Source organism: Sinocyclocheilus anshuiensis, unplaced genomic scaffold (assembly GCF_001515605.1).
Source record: "Sinocyclocheilus anshuiensis isolate Anshui unplaced genomic scaffold, SAMN03320099.WGS_v1.1 scaffold524, whole genome shotgun sequence".
Lineage (NCBI taxonomy): Eukaryota > Metazoa > Chordata > Actinopteri > Cypriniformes > Cyprinidae > Sinocyclocheilus > Sinocyclocheilus anshuiensis.
In genome coordinates this window covers 2390687-2402912 of record NW_015555703.1, presented here as the reverse complement: position 1 = coordinate 2402912, position 12226 = coordinate 2390687, and the positions used below count along the sequence as shown (strand labels likewise).

Here is a 12226-nt window from a genome sequence, read left to right as displayed (position 1 = left end):
TTTGAAGACCGGTTTCTTTAAAATCAATGCAATAAAGTTTGAAAGATTTGAAAATAAAGATTTGTGTTTTTAAAGTTGGCATGAAATCAAAATTTTTTTCCTTAACTTATGTTACTTGTCTTCCTACTCCCTTCTCTCTGCTGACATATGTAAGGCCACACAGCAGTTGAGCCAATCGCAATCAGATGTACAATGCTTACTTTTTAAAATCCAGTCAACAATTGATGGATAAAATACCAACAAAAAGTCCCTTGCTGACTTTGTAAATGGTACTGACTGAGGATCGCACACTACCAGACTTAGAAGTTGTTGCAAACATAAACTCGAGCAACACGTGCCTCATTGCTAAAAGATATATGACAAATGAAAACAATATGCATTCTAAAATTGTCTCAAAACATCAAATATGTCTAGATGGAATCATAGTTTGAAGCTAAAAGACTGGCTCTACCATCGACTCCTCCAGACTCTAAATCGGGGCAAATATGGTGTGGTGTATTCCAAGCCTAAGTTGTTTGACTAGGAAATTTCATAATATGGTAATAAATTCAGTCACAACTTCTGAAACTTCATTTCAACTTAAAAGGTGGGGAGGAAGCTGCGTACTGCATGTATAAAGCAGCAGCGTCCAATCCTGCTCCTGGAGGGCCAACGTCCTGCAGAATTTAGCTAAACCTTACCCAAGGTTTCTGGTGAGTCTTGAGACCTTGATTAACTGGTTCGAGAGTGTTCAGTTAGGGTTGGAGCTAAACTCTGCAGGACAGTGGCCCTCCAGGAACAGGTTTGGACTCCCTTGGTATAGAGGTATTAAGAGGTCATCACTAACAGAAACAAACACGTCTTAAGTGGATTTCTTGCAGTGTTGCCAAGTCTGCGGTTTTCCCATGGAATTAGGCTACTTTAACACTGTTGCCGCGGGTTAAAGCGATCTACCCCAGAATGCTTTATTCCGACTGAGTCGGCTATTCCGACTGAGGAGACCCCTGACAGAGAGCAAAACCACAGAAAAAATTTGATTTAGATAGTTTTTAATAGCAATTGGGAGGGTTTTGTTTTGCTGACCTGGCAACCCTGCCCACCCTGTGTGCATGTTTTAACCTCCCCCATCTGCCATTGGTCGACAAACTGGTAGTTTACACCATTGGTGAGTCGGGCTGGGGTGCGTTTCCCAAAAGCAACTATGGTCGCAAGTTCCGTCGTTACCAATAGATTTCAATGGAACTAACTACCAGAGTTAGTTTTGGGAAACGCACCCCTGGTCGGGATCTTCAAACAGCAGAGTTGTGACAGAGTCACAGCATTAAACTTTTAGGGCAGGGGTTCTCAACTCTGGCCCTCGAGGTCCCCTTTCCTGCAGAGTTTAGCTCCAACCTTGATCAAACTCAACTGCCATTAACTTTCTAGTCCTCATGGACCTTGATTAGCTTGTTCAGGTGTGTTTTTTATTAGGGTTGGAGCTAAACTCTGCAGGAAACTGGACCTCGAGGGCCAGAGTTGAGAACCCCTGCTTTAGGGTATTCAACCAATGAATGGCTTGCTTATAGTCATCTGACTAAAGGACAGAATTAATATTTTTTCTTGCTTGAGTGTAATCAATGAATGAATGTGTATGTGTAAAAATTAATTGAGCCATTTTGACAGGAGATTACTTTATATTAGTGACCACTTTATTTTACTTGGCAACTGCAATTTGAAGCATATGTTACAAAGCATGACTTAAATACCCTCCCCAAGATTCATTTATCGCTGTTCACTGAATGACTGTTCACAATTATGGTGTAGTGACACTGTTTGCATTGCTATGGAAATTCTCAGATCAGCTAAAAGCAATGATTTTGAAAACAACATGCCTATCAGCTCTCTCAATGGCGAGCGTCCTCCTCATCTTCAAGATCATCCTCCTCATACTCGCCCATTTCGTCAGCGGTGGCGTCTTGGTACTGCTGGTACTCAGAGACCAGGTCATTCATATTGCTTTCTGCCTCTGTGAACTCCATCTCATCCATTCCCTCGCCAGTGTACCAGTGCAGGAAAGCCTTGCGTCTGAACATGGCGGTGAACTGCTCTGAAATCCTGCGGAACAGCTCTTGAATGGCTGTGCTGTTGCCGATGAACGTGGCGGACATTTTGAGCCCACGTGGCGGGATGTCGCAGACTGCTGTCTTGACGTTGTTTGGGATCCATTCCACAAAATAGCTGCTGTTCTTGTTCTGGATGCTCAGCATCTGCTCATCCACCTCCCTCATGGACATACGGCCACGGAAGATGGCTGCCACGGTGAGGTAGCGGCCGTGGCGAGGGTCGCAGGCTGCCATCATGTTCTTGGCATCAAACATCTGCTGTGTTAGCTCAGGAACTGATAGAGCGCGGTATTGCTGGCTACCACGACTTGTCAGGGGTGCAAATCCGGGCATGAAGAAGTGGAGGCGAGGGAAGGGCACCATGTTGACTGCCAGCTTGCGGAGGTCGGCATTAAGTTGACCTGGGAATCGCAGGCAGGTGGTGACTCCGCTCATGGTTGCTGAAACAAGGTGGTTCAGGTCGCCGTAAGTAGGTGTGGTAAGTTTAAGTGTGCGAAAGCAAATGTCGTAGAGTGCTTCGTTGTCGATGCAGAAGGTCTCATCGGTGTTCTCCACCAGTTGATGCACAGAGAGCGTAGCATTGTAGGGCTCCACCACTGTGTCTGACACTTTGGGTGAAGGCATGACGCTGAAAGTGTTCATGATGCGGTCGGGGTACTCCTCACGGATCTTGCTGATGAGGAGGGTGCCCATACCAGACCCGGTGCCTCCGCCCAGGGAGTGCGTGAGCTGGAAGCCCTGCAGGCAGTCACAGTTCTCGGACTCCTTACGTACCACATCCAGAACTGAGTCGACTAGCTCTGCTCCCTCTGTGTAGTGGCCTTTGGCCCAATTGTTCCCAGCTCCACTTTGACCTGAAAGAAAGCCCATGTGTCCCATTTTAAACACAGAGCTTGATAAAAATTGGGTTGGTTTCATTCAGGGCTCTCCAACCCTGCTCCTGGAGTTACCGTCCTGCAGATTTCAGTTCCAACCCCAACCAAACACACCTGTACCAGCTAATCAAGGTGTTCAGGGTTACTTGACAATTAGAGGCAGGTGTGCTGGAGTAGTGTTGGAGCTGAAGTCTGCAGGAAGGTAGCTCTCCAGGAGCAGGGTTGGAGAGCCCTGGTTTAGTGTTTTCCAACCCTGCTCCTAAAGGCACCCCAAAACTACAAATTTTCGAATTTTCCTAATCAAACACACCTGATTCCACTCATCAACACGTTAGTAGAGACTCCAAACCCTAAAATGGGTCGGTCAGATAAGGGAGACATCCAAAATGTGTACTGTTGGTGTGCCTCCAAGAACAGAGTTGGGAAAAACTGGGTTAGTGGACCCAAAAATTGTTACTTACTCACCCCAGTGTTGTCCTAAAGCTATGGTGGAACACAAAATATTCTACAGCATGGGTCTCCAACCCTGCTCCTGGAGAGCTGCCGTCCTGCAGATTTCAGTTCCAACCCCAACCAAACACACCTGAACCAGCTAATCAAGGCGTTCTGGGTTACTTGACAATTACAGGCAGTTGTGTTGGAGCAGGGTTGGACTGTAGGACAAGTTTGCAGGACTGTAGCTCTCCAGGAGCAGTTGGTTGAGATCCCTGGTCTACGGAGTATGATGTATGATAAGAGCTATGATAAAAACAGCACCAAAAAGTCGTCCAGACAATGTGATCTAGCCGTGTAAGGACTAGATGGAAATGTAGGTCACTATTTAGATCACAGTTCTCTCTTCCAGCCAGTTCTCCAATCCCATTCAAATTTGGCATGTCAAGTTGCACCAAGTTGGATATTAGACCCGAATTGGATTTAGTCAGTATATAAGTTTAAAGGATAGGTGTACTATGGTTTTTTTACAGTCCGTTCCATCTCGAATAAAGACAGCAATATACCAACCGGAAAGTTCTGTTTCATTCTTCGTTCAGGGGCTAAAAAAATAAATGCAAAATACTTTAGCAGCGGTATACTGTTTACAAACATTATGATGCCACCTATGCTGTTGGGTGTGATGTTTACTTTAAAATTAATATGTAAATATGTGCTGTTTTCTTAAAAACACAACAAACACTCAATAAGAATGATGAGAGGGGTGTAGTCGAGAAAGCATCTGATCTTAGGGCTGTGGATATGTTTGCACCAGTTTTGCAATTCGGCAAAAATTCATGTTTATTTATATAGTGCTTTATTGCTTCAAAGCAATAAGTATTGCATAAAACAGTGTCAAAAAGTTCTTCAGTTTCAGGAATAAGAAATTCGATTAAAATTGCACCATCAACTATAAAGCAGCTCTTCTGTGTGTTCATGTTTTTACTTCTGTCTAACCTCGATGGAAGTTTGCGCTGACAAGCTGTTTGAACCAACAAAACAAACTCCAAATGAACATCGTTTGGCCGGATTAAGTTCAAAATGATGTTACACCCATTCGTTCTTAGATTTCGATTAAAGTATTTTATCTTGGCCTTAAACCTTTGAAAGTATGTTTCATTTATAGTGTGCATAGATGGATGGATTCAATGCATGCACACTACCTAGTGGATCCTTCTATTTGAGCATTCAATCATAGCACATGCTGTTGTCTGCGTACAAGTCTGCGTGGACAGAAAATTTGTTTTTTTTGCTAATGCATGTGCAATATCTGACTCGAATGTGAGCATGATTTAGGATTGAGACTATGGCAGAGAGGAAATTTACCTCTTTCTCTTCTTAAGCTTTAGATCATGTGGAATATTGCACACAAATTGTATTGGCTGCTTTTATGGTGCTTTTTCATCATTCTTAGAGCTCAGCATCTTCAGACCTTATTTATTTTTGTTTTATAATTGACGAAGGAAGAGATGCACAGTTTGACGTCTACGGTCTGTTGTATGTAGGATTGATAAACATACCAAACACAAAATTATCTGGCCTGAAGATTTGTCCAAATGGGCCAGAACGGACTGAATCCATGGTGCCAGGCTCAAGGTCCACCAGGATGGCACGAGGAACAAATTTTTTTCCTGTGAAATAAAATAGGTTTGGCGTAAACATCCAAAGGTTGAAACATGATTCAGAGTATCATATACATGAATTTGAAAAATTCATATAATGTGAATTCACAACTAATTATGAATGCATTATTTAATTCCCCCACTACTTTGGGATCATGTCTGTATAGCAACTGCTGACCCTCTTTAAATAAATGCATCATCATCTATCTTTCCTGCCATGCTCCACCCTTTTGAGAACAGCAGCAGCAAGATACACGGTTTTCTCTAGAACCATAAAGACACATCTGGGTGTTCTGAATGATTGTGCTAGTATCCCACAATGTTTAAATAATGCATTCGCATAGGGTTATGATTGATGTTTGTTTAAAACCACAGAAATGCAAGACAAATTTGTCATCTTTTAATCAAACCATGGACAAAACGCTGAAGTCGGGTGAAACTTAAACCAATCTGAAATTGAAAATCTATAATGTAGCCTATAAGATGGAGGCCAGATGGGCCTCGCCTCTGTAATCGTCAATAACAGACAGCTGTGGTCTACAAAACCCATCATCTGCACCCCATGACCTACTAAATGCATACAATATATCTAATCAAAAACTGACTGGCACATCAAAATACTCAATGCAAATACAGATTCACATATTGCTTACCAGATGCCTCATTGTAATAAACATTTATCCTCTCCAGCTGCAGTTCACTGTCTCCTTGATAACTGCCGGTGGGGTCGATCCCGTGTTCATCACTGATCACCTCCCAAAACTGAAATGCACAAAATGTCTCACAAGTGAATGCTGAATACATCATGGCCGTTCACATTTGCTACGTTATGCAATGATACAGCAGACTGATGTACTGAACCCTGTCCAGAGCCACTGCAGACCTCTACCACACCCATTCAGAACAGATGCCGCATAAAACACACTTTCTTGCAATTCATAGTGGGGGAAAAAAGCGATTCGTAACGACACTTTTCTTTGCATTCTTTCTTTTACAGTAAAACTGCGTGATATCTATATAATCTTACCTTGGCACCAATCTGGTTTCCGCACTGTCCGGCTTGAATATGCACGATCTCCCTCATTGTGCTGCTGTAAGGAAAGGATGCGGCGTGTGTCACTGCTGCTGATGCGGCTCTGCCTCTCTGTCTCTGATCGGAGAGCTCTCTCGCCGGCAGCCAATCACGACTCGCGGGTTTGATGCAGTGGACGTGCCGCAGCATCGCGTGTCTTTCCGTCACACCGACGCGGTGACGCTCTGAGAATGCTGACCCTGCGTTCACGTGAAAACGCCATAACACGCACGCACGCACGCACGTATTTACTCAGTGCAACTTATAACATCCAAGTGAAAGATTTAACACCAACATGCCAGAAAAAAAAAAAAAAAAACAGAATCACGGAGCTGGAAAAAGGATACTTTTTCCTTTTAGTATCCTTCTAAAAGGATAATTCGGAGGTTCCGAATTAGTAACCTCCGTTACTAATTCAAAAACGTCACTTTAGAGCTACTTTAGAACGAAGGAACGTCGAGTTGCTTCATTGAAAGCTTATTGTATCACTGTATTAAAAGCTCACTGTATTGAGTCGAGTATGATGAGAGAGAGATGGACTGAGCGAGTGTGATTACCTGCATCAGATACAGCATTCATTCTTCAGCTCAATCTCATATTCACAATAAAACATTAGCGTGAATGTCCATATAAAAGTCTTTACTGTTGACTCACTCATAAAAACATTCTCTTGTCGTCATCTAATGGTGGAATAATGTAACTAAAATCACTATCACGAGCACACACACCGTTTCTCAATACTAAATACTATTATTAAATACTATCATTATTTATATTAAATATTATTTATTTAATAATAATATTTAATAACAACAACAGCCATCATAAAAAGTTGCTAGGCAATTCAGTCAAAAGTACAAAGGCAGCGCTCTTATATACAGCATTAAAGTTACATAAAAAAATAACGTAATTTGATTTTGCTCTCATCCAAAACTATTTGCTCTGGAACAAATAATAGATTAATGAGACCAAAGATTGCATTAGATTTACCCAAAACAAATTATATCTAATGTTTAACCACTATAGAGACATCAGAGCCAGAAGATCTGGCCGAGGTGAGGCTGCTTTCGGCGGGTTCATCAGCGCTGAACGGCCGCTGACGCCCTGGAGCTCACATCTCCCAAAACTATTTGTAATTAACAACGCAGCAGTGGCTTTAACTGGATAGGCTAACAAAAACATTAAAATGCAACAACACTTACATCGTCATCGCATTTCGTGCGCCACTTATAAGGCAGCCTCCTTACTTAAAACTTAAAATTCGAATGCAACGTTTTTGCATTCAAATGTGGATTTTTATTTTAAATTCGACGAATATTCAAAATTCAAAATTTTTTTGACAGCCCTACATGGCGCTCATGTGCGAGATGCTGCACAAAACACGAGACACGAGCGCAACGGTCATACACGCCCATCTAGCACGCTTACACAGAAAAACTATGGAAAATAGCACATTGGAATGGAAAACGTGTTCTGTGTGAACGACCCCTAAGAAGGCTGTTAAAGTAAGGAGAGTAAAAACCCTTTGAGCATCGACCGTTATAGTTGTTCCCTTTCAGTCAAATCCTTTTATACCTTCTCCTTGCATTGCCATTCTCGGGTCATGGCTGCTGGAAAATAAAAACACTTCTAGCAATGACTGGCATGAGCTCCCACGACAAGAATTGCTTCTTGATAATGAGGCAGCCCACCAAATCACGTGGAGCGAATGTGTCCGTCATGAAGACGTCTCCCCATTGGCAGTATTGGTTTCTGTGATGGGCAAGTCAATGTCTGTAGGTGTACCTGAGTCAATAGGCGAGGAAACAGTCAAGTTCGTCATAAGCGGGTGGCTGGATTCTGTAACAGAGTCAGTGGCATGAGGTGCAGTCGAACTCACAGTAGCAAGAAGAGTAGTACTATTACTTAAGGTTGGCTCCAATACGGCTGGTGAAGGAGGGCCAGATTCTATGGAGTTAATCGCAGGTTGGGCAACTAAATGTAACAATGGAGCGCCGGGATCTATGGGTGAAGAAAAGGATTGAACTGGGATGGCATTAACTTGACCAGACTGGTCCGGTATTGGTGGTAAAGACAGTTCTGTTGGGGAAGAGGTGACTAGGTGAACAGGAGAGTCTATTGAGGAAGAGGGAGGAATGTCATTTAAAGGCGGAGTGGGTGATTGTCCGGTGGATGGATCAGACAAGTTGATTGTGCAGAGAGGAAAGGTTGGGACAGGACCTGTAGAGCCCACTTCAGTTAGGATGTTGATATCGTTAGCAACCGGCAAGGGGAATTCAGCTGGTGTAACTATATCTAAAAGCGAAGGAGTTTGGAGATCGGAAGAAGTAGAGGACTCGAGGGTAGGATCAGTGATCGAAGGAGTTTCCACAGTTGAAGAAGGCAGAACGGCTGTAGATTCTGTTTTAAGTGTCTGAATATAATTAATAGCGATTGGGGTAGAAGTGTTTGGGATAGAGGCAAGGAGAGGATCCTCTACGGATGAGGCAAAGGTTTCCGGCATGGATGCAGATTGCTTGATTTCATCTTGCTCTTGGGTAGAAGTCAATGTCTTCATACTGAATAGCTCTGCCTGGCCGGGGGCATCAATGAGCATCTGAAGATCGATGGCGGATGAGGCAGTAGAGTCCATAGTGGAAACAGCAGTGGCAGCTGCTTCGTGGAGAGGCGTGTCGCCAACCCTTGCATACTCGCGGCTCTCGGACTTGGTCAGCAGAAGCAGTTGCTCGCCCGGTTTGCGAGGTGGCAGTAACGGTTGGCGGGTGTAACTTTCACCGTCCGCTAACGTTTCTGGTAGCGGTCGATTGCGAGTCTCTGGCAGCAGCAAGATGCAAATGATGCAGATAAGAGTGCAGCAGGCGAAAATGATGTGATGCAGAAAATAGCCTTTTTGGTTATGCAGCTCCATGATGGGTGCCGTCAACATGCCAAAACCAGCACTGGCCAGGACAAGGCCTAGACCGCCACCCCTAGACAGCACACAAAGAACAAGGACAAGCTATTTATCAAAACACTGGCCTTAAATATCAAAGGGTTTTTTAGTCACATTTTACAACTGAAGATTGATCTAGCATAACTGGAATAAAAAGCAACTTTGAAGTGCTAGGGTCAGTTATACCCAGATTGGGGAAATTTTCAAATTGGATGCAAATTTCATAAATATATGTCCTCATCAGTGTTGGGGGTAACGCATTACAAGTAACGCGAGTTACGTAATCAGATTACTTTTTTCAAGTAACTAGTAAAGTAACGCATTACTTCTTAATTTACAAGAAAATATCTGAGTTACTTTTTCAAAAAAGTAACGCCAGTTACTTTGTTTTCCCATGTATTGACTGACAGCTCTCCTGTCCTCATATTGGGAGAAATCGGAAGTACAGAGGCGTTGTGTGCGCTGTGTGAACATGATGGTAGTTCTAGACTAAATGTGAATGTGCATTAATTCATCCCACTCGCAAAAACAGATTTATTATTAATCAAAATGAATTAAAACAGTGAAATGCAAACTCAGAATGCTCATATTTAAAAAGTAACGCGAAAGTAACGCAAAAGTAACGTAACACATTACTAAGTAGCGTAATTAGTTACTTTTTTAGGGATTAACGCAATATTGTAATGCATTACTTTTAAAAGTAACTTTCCCCAACACTGGTCCTCATTATGGTACAAACAAGAAGATCTTTGACCTTTTTAATTTCTTTCCCATAAAGTCGCCCATGTGGTTTGGCTCACCTAATCACAGTAGGGGTCACTTCAGCACATAAAAAGATGCTTAGGTTGCTGACAGCGTGGGAGGAGAACATGCCAATGATGGAGAAAGCCTTTGAAAAGTTGGAGTTCAGCGTGCCAGAGCTGTCTGTGGGGAGTGAGAAAGACAACATGGGGAGTCATTTTATTATTTATTCCTCAAAAAGATACATCACATATGCAGCACAATTTAAAAATTATGTATAACTCATGGAAAAGTGTTTTCAACACATATGCATGTTCATACTGAATAATATTGACCATTTTTTCAATGTTTTTATTTTCAATTATTCTTGTGTCCATGGCACAAGCTTATAAAAATTGGCAAAAGCCCATAAAAATAAAACTCAATTGTCAGGAGGACAAATGTATCACTCATCTACTGTAGCAACCTGGATAACCCACTCTAGAGCATAGAGCTACATCAGCAGATTGATGTTTGAAGACTTTTTTGCACATTTTTGCACATACTGCTCACTTTCAAATTATAACCTGGACTCTTTCTTTTTTCCTCATTGCTGGGTCATAATCTTGTTGCAAGGTCCAAATAAAGCTCAGCTTTCAGACATTGGATTTAAAAAATAAAAAATAAAATAAACAAACCAATAAAGAAATGTAGTACTATTGCAATAATACTATTGTATTGTAAAATATAATGAGTATGAGTAAATATGAATATTTAATAATAATAGTTGTTATTATTATTATTGAAATATTTTCTTATTAAATTACAAAAAATAAATGAAGAAATAATACTTTAAAATAAAAAAGTAGTATTTAATAATAATAATGTCTTCATTTCTTTGCTTTCAAACATCAAACTGTAGAGGTTTTTATAGCTTTTCTTTTGGTGACAACAGATTTATAAACTATTCTCATTATGAATTTGGGAAGATAGTCCATGTCATAAGGGAGTATAAATGAACACAGTGCTGTGCTTCGCTCTGCAAAAATATATCACCCTTCATATACTCGCAAACATTTTTATTTGCATTTTTCGCTTGCTGAGTGTTAATTTTGGACACTGGCTGAGACGCTAAGGGTGTTTTGCACACACTAGATGGCATCACAAGCTTGTGCAATGCTGTTGGATGCTACACTATCCATGCGTGAAATAAAACCTAATAAAATAAATAAATAAAATCCCCCCCCTTGAATTTACACAATTCATGCGGGTCATACTTTAAGTCGGAAAATACGGAAATACAATGGAAAAATCACATCTCTGGATACTGTAGATCCCTGTCTGTGTAAAGACAAGAGGACATAACAGCCCCTAGACTCCGTAGAAAGGACAATCATTGCAAGCAGGGAGACAGACCACAGCTGCCCTATTGAAACATCCCGTGGGGTCAGTATAATTTGAACAACTACAGTAGATATGTGAAACAGAAGGATGAAAGAATCCTCCTAAAAGGAAACGCTAAGATCAAAGGATCATAGGCATCTTTTGCCAACAAAAACCAATAAAAAATTGCTTACAGAAGGCATGTAAAACACAGAAAAAGCATCTTCAATCTGCTGTTCTTCATAACTTATTCCATACATATACCATAATATAAATTTGAGCTGGGATATATAAACACTGCCATGGATGTATCAGAATTACACACTCCAGACTGTAATTTATATCCAAAATTATGAAAATATTTGAAAAGTGTAAATGAAGTGCATAAGAGCGGGAATAAAGTGTTTCACGGGCATATAACTGATATTAATATAATTGGATGTGGTGTCCTGGTGTGCAAATAGCTTCTGCCTTTATTGTTTGTCACTTCCTTGCTTTGCACTTGAGATTAGGGTTAGTACTAGTTGTTCAGTATTAAATTGTGAACCACAAGCCTCACGTACAAAATTAACAACTGTTTTCAAACTGGTTTCTCGAACAACCCAGTCTGCCATTGGTCAAAGGCGTATATAATCTATACCCAAACTCATTGCATTAGTTAGAGTTCATGTTGCGGTGGCAAAACACACACACACACACTCTCACACACACACACACACACACATGTTGTGTTTCCATGTTTTATGGGGACATTCCATAGGCGTAATGGTTTTTATACTGTACAAACTGTATGTGCTATTGCCCTACACCAACCCTACCCCGAACCTACCACTTACAGGAAACTTTGTGCATTTTTACTTTCTCAAAAAAGCTCATTCTGTATGATTTATAAGCTTGTTTCCTCATGGGGACCTCAAAAATGTCCCCACAAGGTCAAAATTTACTAGTATTACTATCCTTGTGGGGACATTTGGTCCCCATAACGTGATAAATACCAGGTACACACACACACACACACACACACACACACACACACTTACTCTCACTCACACACACACACACACACACAC

The 12226-nt window shown here is 41.4% G+C and overlaps 2 protein-coding genes across 2 annotated transcripts in view; both read right to left on the bottom strand.

Annotated features, from left to right (window-relative positions):
* Nucleotides 1-1645: 1645 nt before the first annotated feature.
* LOC107671716 (tubulin beta chain-like) lies at nt 1646-6293 on the bottom strand. The gene is made up of 4 exons (XM_016464656.1): nt 6077-6293; nt 5703-5811; nt 4948-5058; nt 1646-2935 (listed from the first exon to the last, which is right to left on the bottom strand). The coding sequence occupies exons 1-4, from the start codon at nt 6269-6271 to the stop codon at nt 1863-1865; spliced, it is 1488 nt and encodes a 495-aa protein (XP_016320142.1). The 5' UTR covers nt 6272-6293; the 3' UTR covers nt 1646-1862.
* A 1122-nt stretch (nt 6294-7415) lies between these two features.
* LOC107671742 (solute carrier family 22 member 23-like) overlaps nt 7416-12226 on the bottom strand; it is a 50148-nt gene continuing 45337 nt past the window's right edge. The window contains exons 9-10 of the mRNA XM_016464688.1: nt 9854-9977; nt 7416-9090 (exon numbers count right to left, since the gene is read on the bottom strand). Coding sequence (XP_016320174.1) covers nt 7839-9090; nt 9854-9977 — 1376 coding nt within the window. The 3' untranslated portion in view covers nt 7416-7838. The remainder of the gene's footprint in view (nt 9091-9853; nt 9978-12226) is intronic.